We start from the raw sequence: 11,514 nt of genomic DNA, 5'->3' as shown, positions 1-11,514 counted from the left end.
TTGTTTTGTTTGACCACAACCAATGATGTTTTTAAACCGACATCAACCAAGGCTATTTTTTGGTCAACATCAAATAAGGTTTCTTTTGTCAAAGTATGATGGGAATATTTGTCAATTGATGTCAGTTGGGACTATTTTTTGGCTAACGTTGGTTGAGTCTATTTTTCAGCCGATGTTGGCTAGATTCTTTTACCAACGTTGGTTATGGTTTGTTTGGTCGACATCAGCTAGAGTCTTTTCGAACGATGTTGACCAAGACTATTTTTAGCCAACGTCTGCCTAAAAAATCCTAGCAAGAGTTGACAAAAAAATCTACCCAATACCAGCTAAAAAATAGATTGGTCGATGCCGACCAATAAAACCTACCCGATGTCGGCTAAAAAACATCATTGGTCAATGTTGGCCGAAAAATCCCTAGTCGAAGTTGGCTAAAAAATAGCCCTGACCAATGTTGGACAAAAAATCCTTCCCAACATCAGCTATAAAATAGTCTTGGTTGATGTTGGCTAAAAAATAATTTTGACCAATGACCGAAAAAACTCTAGTGGATGTCGACTGTAAGAACCTAGTTGATGTCGACTAAAAATAGTCATGCCCGATGTCGATCAAAAATACCTAGCTGGTGTTAGGAGAAAAAGTCCTAGCCAACATCAACCAGAAAACCTAGCTAATGTGGTTAAGAAATAGCTCTGGCTGATGTCAGCCAGAAAACCCTAGTCGATGTAAGCAAAAAAATCCTAACCGATGTTGGTCAGAGCTAACATCTGCTAAAAAATAACCCTAGCCAATATTGGCTAAAAAATAGTTTTGGCTGATGTTGACTGGAAAAACCTAGTTGATGTCGGCTGAAAAACCCTAACATGTGTTTACTCAAAAGTTAGTCATGACTGATGTCAGTAGAAAAAATCATTGGTCAACATCAACTGAAAAAACCTAGATGACAACGACCAAAAAAATCATTGGCCGACGCTAGCAAAAAATTTTCATGACTGACATCAGTGAGAAAATAATCCTAACCAACATCATCTAAAAAAATCTTAGTTGATATCGACAAAAAATAGCTTTGGTCGATATCATACAAAAAAATTTGACCGAAAAAACCTCAGTCAATGTTAGTGAAAAACAACTTATGTCGATATCGACCGTAAAAACTTTGGTCACCCATAGTTGTGAGTGTCGAGGGAGAAAGAGTCGCGAGCAAGAACGTGAGTTAGAGTGCATCTTCGAAAAAAAGAATTTCAAATTCTAAATTTTTTGGGAGAATTTAAAATCCCACTATTTTAGTCAATCAAAATTATTTATAAAAATACTAAAATTTAAATTTCTTTTCAAATACTCTATCCAAACAAACTATTTTATCACGAATCATTTTAAATTCCTTGAAAAAATAAATTTCCCTATTAAATTACTCCATCCAAACACACTACTTCAAAGTAATTATAAGTTAAAACTCGGCACTCAACACTCATCACCCCAAACAAGAGAACCATATAATCCTATAATTTTCAAAAACTCTGGATGACTCCCCTCAGTCCCTTAAAAGCTCCACCCCTGCTCGGAGCATAAGGATCATTAAGATATAGGTCGCTAAATGTTAATTTTGTTATAAAAAAAAAAAAAGATTAAATCTATGAATTTTTTTTTTAATTATCCAACTCACTTTATATCTCTATTAACTTTGTTAGAAAAATGCCTCGGAAGCATATATGATTGTGGGGGCAGTAATTAATTTCATGTTGGAGCGAGAGAAATGTACATCCAGAGGAACCCACTATGGGAAAATTAACAATAACAAAGCAATAATGCGTCTCCATTTAGGATTTTTTTTCAAAGGGTATAAAATGTCTGACAACCTATAAAATTTGAAAAATAGTAATTTTATTTCCCATCAATTTTTTTTATTAACTTGGTCCCTATAAAAAACAAATATTTTTTTGTTAGTCTTCGGTGTTAATTTCGTTAGACGATAATTTAATATGACTAATAGACATTCACGTGTAATTTGATTACAAATAAATTAAATAGTTTATGATGATTACAAAACTTCAAAATAAATTAAACAATTTCTAACAACTAAAAATTCTAAAAAAATTGTAATTTTTCACCATGTCCTCTATGATTTTCTGACAATTTCCAATGAGATTAGGGATAAAAATTAAACAACAATGAATTATGATGTCTTTGAAATGTACTTGAAAAGATAAAGAAAAAATACTTAAGTTTATTAGTCACGTCAAAAAATCATCTAATAAAATTACTACTAATAAAAATATGTCTTATTTTTATAGAAATTAAATTAATACGAAAATTTTATGAAAACAAAATTAATCTTTTTCAAATTTTATAGAAATTCCAGCATATTAATTTAACCCTTTTTTAAAAATACTAGTTTTATATTAGAAGGAACTGCGGTGAGAAAATACTAGTTTTATATTTTTTATTTTTTCCATGTTCAAAGTGGCATGTGGCTTTCCTGCGGAATACACACTTCCCTGAATTATTTAATCATAAATACGTCGATTCTCACATCCATAAAGTTATGTTTTATTATTGATTGTTATTAATTAATCAATAAAGGGGCTGCAACTAACCTAGACATCTAGTATGTTCAATTATACATTCCTTCCTATTAGTAACCCTGCCACTGCATCCACCCTCCTCTCCAATATTATCATTCAGAACTTGAGTTTGCATGATGCTAACGTTAACAGTAGACTTGATTATTTCATGCACCTTTGGGTTAAAATTGGTAAACTTGAGTTTGGAGTATTTTTCATTTTGCAAACTGAATTTGCAAAAGGAATCATAGTCTCCCTTTTCTGGAATCTTGGTTCCAGACAAAATAAAAGTATGCAAACATATTTTTTTAATAACTAAACATGTCACAAAACATATATATATCATACTACATTACTACTGACCAAAATAAAGTGAATCATACCAAACATCCATACAGGTCCATGAAAAAGTTAATTCATTGTTAATTGAAAGTTTGAGGAATTATTAAAACAGGTGGCCAACCATCACAGTGCCCTCCAGACCATCACCACTGAGGTCCATTATCATCAAACATACCAAACTGTAATCTTATTTCTATGTTCTATCTATATAATAACCTCCATAAGGAGCGTGTGTCCTCCACAAGCAATCTTTTTCTCATTTTTCCCTTTATCCTTGTACCTTACAATTCTTGTGCATTATGGCTTTTCTTGGCACTAGTAGCAATGAAATGCCAATTGGCCATATTGAGATTCTCATACATTCTAATGATATAGAAGCAAAGCGTAGCCAAGACATTGCAGAAAACAATATTGACTACTCTCAAAGGGCGCAGTGGCTTCGAGAAGCTGTGTTTGGAGCCAAAAATGGGTTGGTCTTAATCAACTTACTGATGGTGGGTGTTGAAGCTTTGAATGAAGACATCATAATCATGCTTCTTGCCGGCTTCGCAGGACTAGTTGTTGGGGCTTGCAGTATGGCAATTGAAGAATTTGTATACACTCAGTTAGTTAGACACGGAGGTAGCTCAAATGAAAGTCCACAATAACAAGCACAAAGGAGTGGAGGAAGATGACAAACAACTTAACCCTTTTCAGGCTTCCATAGCATCAGCAATTGGATTTTCTATTGGTGCAGTAGTGTCAATGCTAGCAGCTGTTTTTGTTTGGGACTATAAGATCAGATTGCTAGTTTTTGCTGTGCCTATCTTGGCATTGTTGGTATTTGGAGGTGTAGGAATAGTTCTTGGTAAAAGTAAAACACCAGTGAGAAGGACTTATGATCGTGATAGTGCTGATTGGAGGTTGGATGACTATGGCTATTACTTTTGGCTTTGACAAGTTTATTGGCTATACTAGACTATGAATGTGATTGCTATACAAATAAATAACTTCAGCTGTTTTCTCTTCCTTTTTCTTAAACTTCGAAAATAGATGCAGTAGACTGTGATCAGTTAGTTATATATATCCACTAGGGAACTCAGCAGGAGACAAAATGGCCATAGATTTTCCAGGTTCTTTCTTTGATGAGCACATATCCAATTGGGGTGTTCACCTTCTTTATACTATGTAGCCGATTTGCTGCATAATTCCAAAGTGTTAGTGTAAATGAGCTCATGCACACAAACCTCATTTCTCTCTAATATGCAAAATCCATGTTTAATAATGATTAAGAGTCATTTTAAGGCAAGCACATTTGGAATCAACTATTAAACGAATCAATATGATGGTCACATAACCAAACCAAGAAATTGGAGCATTTATGCCTTCTGTAAAATTTGGGAAAACCGAAAATCATTTTGAATTCTTCGGTATTTCTCTTTAATCGTGTTTAATATATCCCTAGAACAAATCAATTTGATAGTCCTGAATTTAACTATCTATTTTTGGCTTAAGGATCAGTCTTGTGCTGCTGTTATATGTGAATTATAACATCAGACACACATATCATTAGTAAAAGATTACTATAATAGAATTCAAACTATCCTGTTCTTGCTGAATATAGTAAGCAATATTGTCAAAATGATCCTTGAATAAGTACTAAACTAATCCTAATATACGGGTAGACCTTAATTCATGCAATGTTTTCATTTTTTTTAACACTGAATACTATATAGTGGAATATTTCTAAATTATTAGAAATACTGTTGCATGAAGAGAATGCTACTTTTGGTGGTTTGTTTACTGTCAAAGTGGTATGTGCCCTGTGGCTTTCGCGGGGTATCATGCTATTCTGAATTCTTTTTAATTTTTAAATTTCAGACCTCACATTCATAACGTAATGTTCGACCAACGGGGACTGGGTTTAGCAAAAAGGACTGGTCCACCATTACAATTCATGTGTCATTCGGCTTCGAATGAACGTCCCAATTTGTCGTGAGAAATTTAGGGTCGTTACGTTGAGAAAAACACTTTTTATTTTCACTTTCTATTTTTCCTTTTAAATATAAAATGTCACTAGAAAATATTGAAAATAATAATTCTTATTGTTTTCTATATAAATTTTTAAAACAAAATATAAAAAAATTGTAACTTTATAATTAAAAATGAAACAAAAATTAAAATTAAAAAACATTTTCTTAAACCAACAACCACTTAGGATCTGAAAATGCAAAAGCATTATCCAAGCTAGATCCTAAAATCAATCCTAAATTTATTTTTATTTTACTTAACCTTAAGCAACATACATATTTAGTAATGACCTGTGATTTTTCATAAGTTCTCTTAAATGAAATATAAATAAATGATTATTTCTCAAAAATAAGTTCAACAAAACACGCATGCATCAGCCATCAACTATCTCAAGTATAAATCTGGAAATTATATACCAAAATAAAGTTAATTACTCCAAAAGGTAATTAATAGTCAATGCAAAGACAAATGACCCATGAATTATATACCAATTGGTCAACCATTACAATTCATGTGTTATTTGTCTTTGCATGAACTTTCCAATTCAAAATCCTATGTTGAGTTCATTTCTAAATATGTCCATAAGGTAGGTATAACTCAATGTTGGGTTCATTTTTAAATTTTGATGAATTATTTAAAAAGAAAAATGAGTTTTAGAGTTAAACATATCCTCAAAGACATAGTTAGTGCTCTCCACATTATCATCATTATTTTAGACCTATTATCATCTAAAGAAAGAATACCTAAATGTCTTCAAAATCTAACCTAAACGTATAACAATGAATGATTAATCTTTTATCTAGAAACTTCCACAAAGAGTGTCTTGCACAAGACAGATTGATGATTAACCAAAAAAGGTTCAAAATACGGTCATTTTGGATTCCCTTATCCTTAAATAGTTGCAATTGCGGCACGACCTCGTACGAAACCGACGTGCATCGCAATGTATAGGGGATGTCATTTTTCTGTAAAAAGTCTATTGTGGACTAGATGTCTAAGCATGGGTCACCTTAAATGGTCTAAAATTAACCATGTTTAATAACCATTAGATTCATCTCATCCTTAGGATTATATTATATAGCCTTCGCATAGAATATCTTTTACCAACCCCTTTCGGCCTCTGGATAGCCCCTTCCCTCCTTCATAGTTGGCAGCCATCGTGACCACTTCCTCAACAGAATGGCAACCACCATAGAAAGGGGTTGTGCTCTCCAATCTCCAAGCCCCTCTGGCGGATTTGAACCGTGACTGCTTCCTTGACCATTACCCACCTTCACTGATATTTGGTGTGGGTGGCATGAGTTTTGGTTGGGTGGAGTCACAATTTTGGTGGGGATTGGTTATGCTTGGGAACGGGGTAGGTGGGTTTGGCCGTTTGGGTGATGCAACGATTCTTGGTGGTGGTGGTGGTGCTACTACGCTGGGTTTGATGGAGACGCAGGCTGGTTTGGTTGTGGTCAGAGTAGGTAGCAACTGGTGGTGGTGTTTGGGTGGAAGGTGTGGTAGTTATGGTGGATATTGAAGAGGAAGGTGAATAGGGAGAAAGGTTGGGGTGGTGCAGCGGTCTCTTTCTGTAGTGGTGGTGGTGGTGCCATGGAGGTGGTCGTGGAGTTTAGGAGGGATTGTTGTCATGTGTAGTGCTGAGTGCAAACTGCAGAGGGCTAGAGGGATTGGGGAAAAAAAAATCATGTGCAGTGGATGTATGGTATGACCCTAAGGATGAGATGAATCAAATGATTATTAAACATGGTCTATTTTAGACCATTTAAGAAGGTGGTCCATGCTAGCAAAGGCCTCAAAGTACATAGATTGTCGTCGAAATAGTGTACCCTAAAGTAGTTTTCCTTTATTTGGTGACAGGCCTGGTCCAAAGAAAGCAAACTAAACGCAACACAGAATTCGGCATGGACATGGTCATACAATCACAGAGAAAACAATTTCACATGAAACATCAACCATTCCGCACACATTTTACGATAAAAATATTACGGATTAAGGGCCATGTCCAGCTTTTTTTAGGCAAGATGAATGCGTAGATAAATCATTCGGTTCACTCTATAGTCTAAAATCATTCGGTTCACTCTATAGTCTAAAATCATTCCATGTGTCACAATGCGATAACCCAGAAAAGGTTAAAAACATATAACAAAATTAATCATAGAAATCACCAAATCAATATAACTATGAAAATCGGTCAAATATACCACATGGCAAAACAGAACAAGTGAATGAAAACAATTCAATAGAATTTGGCATTAAACATGATGACAACAGATATAGAAACATTAATAAATTTTAGCACAGACCATGATAGCCGAATTATAAATTTCTACGGGTAAAACACAACCAATTTCCTTTCATAACCTTGGTGAGAAGGTTAAGGTAAGGCGGCAATCTCAAATCTGATACTAGCGAGCCCAACCTTGAGGTTGAAGAGAATGCAAATTTGGGGCCAAACTCAGGTTTCACTATTCCTCTCTCTATGGTAAGGACAAACTGGATCTCAGCATACAAAACATTACATGCAGGCAGGTATAGTGTTCGATGAGAGCAATCTTCCACCACATAAGAGCAACAATGTAAAAAAAGCAATGGATCGTAGTTGCTCAACGCATCAAGATCTCCCAAACAATGTGCCACAATCATAGAAAATAGAACCCCCTTCCATCAGTGCCCCGTGAAGAAAACAAGAGTGGTATGCATATTTGAGTGCAATTGTAGGTAGCCATTTGCAGCTGAAAAGATTTTTTAAGTTTTTAAAACCATGCATGTCCAATTAGCAACAAAAGAACCCAATGATGAATCCAAAAAGACCACATTTAGCCAAGAATCCTGCCAAAAGGTCAATAACATTAATAAAGCGCAGGCCAGAGCAGATATCTAGCAAATAAGAAAGTAGGTATACGAGACGAATATTCAATAATTTACCCGCTTGACTACTTTTTACTCAAAGATCCTGAGACGGGATAGCCAAATGGGCATTCTACTTTTAAAACTTCCTTCTCCCAACGAGAAGAAGCAAAACTCCACATTTGGACCTCCATCTTGGACTTTCCAAAACCCACCCATCCAACACCAACAAAACTTTCCAATATGTCTTAAACTGAATCAGGTAATCCAGCAGCAAATATGTCACATGCAACTCCCCACGCATGAAAGTCACAATTCACAAGATACCCAGCAGCAAATTATAGATAGCATAGAGCACAACATTGAATTTGACCGCAAGTCAAGCATGCATAAGATTTCACTAGACCAAAAGATCAGCATTTAGGAACATAAAGAGTTTGCATAATGTGTTGAGTATTGCATATCAAAATACTGGTATCAATGATCCATCCAAACAACAATCCCAGAAGTCCAAAGAGCATTGTCAAGTGCAAATGAAAAGGAAAGTTGAAACATTAACAGCGACCTCTTCAATTTCATATCTGAAAAAAAAATCACATTACAGCTTCGTAAGAACCATAAAATACAAACGGCAGAAAGCAGAGACACGAGATCATTACATGCTACATACCTCATTGAAAGACTATATTATATCAACGAAAGCCTCCCGATCCCCGTCGCTCCCGCTCATATGGTCCTGAACGATCACGATAATATCGATCACTTCCAGAATCCCCATGACTACCACCATCCCTGCTGCGCCCCCCTGAAGAACGATCTGCATTTCTATCCGGTCCATAACCACCACCACTGCTTCCACCATATCTACTTTCCCTACCACCATACCTTCCTCCCCTGGACCCTTCACCAGGGCATTCCCTAGCAAAATGACCAGGTTTTCCACACTTAAAGCATTCACCACCATTAGATCCTCGACCACCTCCACCTCCATAATCTCGGTTACGATCACGATCACGACCACGCTCCCGGTAACGATCACCATCATCTCTAGTTGATCCTTGTTGAGGCTGAGCTCTATCAACAGTAATAGTTCGCCCGTCTAAATCTATCCCATTCATAGCATCAATAGCCTCGTCCATTGCTTTCTTGTCATCAAATGTGACAAATCCAAAACCACGAGAACGCCCAGAGAACTTGTCAACAACCACCTGTTTCAAAAATATGATGAAAGAGAACATTAACAATCTCCAAAAAAATAATGCTTAGATTCGTAATCATATTGCACAGATTTTTTTTTTGTCTACTTGATTTGGCTATAAACGAGTTCAGCAGGTATTACAATTTTAGTCCAAAAATAAAAACAAGGGATAAATTGAAGATATAAGCCAAAAAGTACAGCATAAACCAACTTCTACACACAAACATGAAATACAATCCTGGCAACAATAAGCTTCACCTAGAAGAACTACAATGATTATAGTCATAAGACGATACTGATCACCTTTGCCTCAATAAGCTTGCCAAACTTTTCAAATGTATCCTTTAACTTTCTATCAGACGTTGACCATGCAAGGCCACCAATGAAGCAACGAAACTCTTCCACGTCAGACATTTTAAACTGCATAGGAAGGCAAGCATTAGCACGTAACATTGAATTAACTGTGCAGGATAAGCAGTCCCACTATCCAAACAAATAAGTGGCAGAACCAGCCGCTGTTAATAAAACCAATTAACTTCCAAAAAATTAAGGAATGGGATTCTTTATGAACCAAAAGACAGCATAATATAAGGATTAAAAGTAGAAAATAGCAAAGAAAACAAAGCTGTCATCCAACTCCCTGATTATTAGCATCTACACTTCAATGGCATAAAAGTATGTAAGCCCGTGTCCTTGAAGCTAAATAATAAAATATTTGGCCCATAAAGCAATCTTGGGTATTCATGTATTATTGATAAAGATTAAAGATTGATGCCAGAATTTTTTTTCCATGAGATATTTTAAGGGTACGGCTTTATCACTCAGAGTCAATTACTAACCCTCTTTTAAAATTGGGGATGCAAAATTCAGATAAGGTTTTTTCATAAAAAATTTCAAGTAAAGTTTATCTTTAACCCTCGGAGCAAACGATAGAACACAACTCAGGCAAAAACAAAAAAAAAAGGTACACCAGACACACCTACTACGATTAGAAGCATAAAAACTAAGCAACACATAACAAAAATTAAAAATTTAAAGTCAAATTAATGATAAATTCATATACTCCCTTTATTAAAATTGTAAATTTTCGGGTTGGTCCGGAATTCAGGCAAGGCCAACAACCCCATGACTTCAAAACACGAAATTGACTGAACCCATGACCATATATAGCTTCTAATCGATGTTACTAAGTGAATTATCGCAATTAAAAAAGAAAAAAAAAAATCGGAAACAGCGCAAATGGTGAAGAACAAATGAATTGAGTATATTAAAGAGGAAGAAAACGTGGAATTATAGACATCAGGTAGAGGAAAGGGAGAAAAATACCGATGAGTGGAGGAGTAGTTCCGAGCAAACACGCGGAAGGAAAACCTAACGGAGCCGAAGCGAACAAAAAGAGAAGAAAGTAGAGGTAGCGAAACACAAGTACTTCATATACACAGCACTAGCCACTTCTCTAGGTCACCCCGCAATATGACGTGTCAATTTTATAATTATAAAGAGGAGTGCTTTTTAAACGTGCACCACCGCAGAAGTAACCAAAACTCAAACATGCTCTAAGGACTTATAGGTTGTACAAGCTACACTTACACGACCAAAGTAGGGATTATGCACACCGGGTTTAAAACTCAAGATCAATATATCAAATTTTCACATACATCCAATCTATAGGTTGTCATTACCCAAAATTACATTTTACATGTCTTAATAAAGCTATTGTTATAAATTGTAAAAAAAAAAATAATAATAAGGTCAGATCAATTAGGTTCAGTGGCTAAGATATGAAACTTTAAATGTACAAAATGGATGATTCAAATCCATTTGGTACAAATTATGATATTAGACGTAATAAATATTTTGGTTCAAAGTTTGATTTGAAAAAGATTGTAAAAATCAAAGATAAATAAAAAGAGACTAATTGCAATACACTTTCAACTATCCTCACATTAATAAAAATAATTATTTTATTCTCAATAAAGAAAAAAATTATATAGGTAAAGAAAAACTCTGATGATTAATGCAGTACTAGTAAAATATGGATTTGAAGTGAAGCTGTTTATGTAAAATTTATATGAGTGTCTTATAGTACAATTTGAATCATTTAAAGTGATGGGAGTATAGTCTAATTGACAAAACATAACAATAATTATTAATTTAATGTTCAAATTATAATTAATGTATATGGTTTTATCATAACTTTTTTATTGGCTAATATTAATTGTTAATTTTATCATAATTTTTAACTATTAATTTTTAAATTAATGATTTAAATGCACTCTATTTTTTAAGTATACATCGCCACTTTTAGAGGAGTCAAATCACTTATAGTAAATGAACATAAAATAAATGAGTTATTTAGTTAAAAGAAATGAGAGAGATGATAGAAAAACAAATCATTAAAATGGATATGCTTTAATAGAAAAAAAATAATTAAAATTAGTATATTTTTTTGTTATTTTTTGCATTACATTTTTAATAGCACATTAAAAAGAGTTTTATTTTTATACGTTGGTAAAGATTTTTACACTATTAATTAATTAAAAATCATCTTATATA

General features: G+C 34.3%; 1 protein-coding gene and 1 pseudogene across 1 annotated transcript; one reads left to right on the top strand and one right to left on the bottom strand.

Moving 5' to 3' along the window:
* Positions 1–3,046: 3,046 nt before the first annotated feature.
* LOC100815753 (vacuolar iron transporter homolog 4-like) lies at positions 3,047–3,920 on the top strand (annotated as a pseudogene).
* A 4,207-nt stretch (positions 3,921–8,127) lies between these two features.
* On the bottom strand, positions 8,128–10,421 carry LOC100815224 (uncharacterized). Its single transcript, NM_001253931.2, has 4 exons — positions 10,285–10,421; positions 9,262–9,378; positions 8,431–8,968; positions 8,128–8,341 (listed from the first exon to the last, which is right to left on the bottom strand). The coding sequence occupies exons 2-3, from the start codon at positions 9,370–9,372 to the stop codon at positions 8,453–8,455; spliced, it is 627 nt and encodes a 208-aa protein (NP_001240860.1). The 5' UTR covers positions 9,373–9,378; positions 10,285–10,421; the 3' UTR covers positions 8,128–8,341; positions 8,431–8,452.
* Between the last annotated feature and the right edge of the window lie 1,093 nt (positions 10,422–11,514).

This window comes from Glycine max, chromosome 5 (assembly GCF_000004515.6).
Source record: "Glycine max cultivar Williams 82 chromosome 5, Glycine_max_v4.0, whole genome shotgun sequence".
Lineage (NCBI taxonomy): Eukaryota > Viridiplantae > Streptophyta > Magnoliopsida > Fabales > Fabaceae > Glycine > Glycine max.
This window is presented reverse-complemented; position numbering and strand designations above follow the sequence as displayed.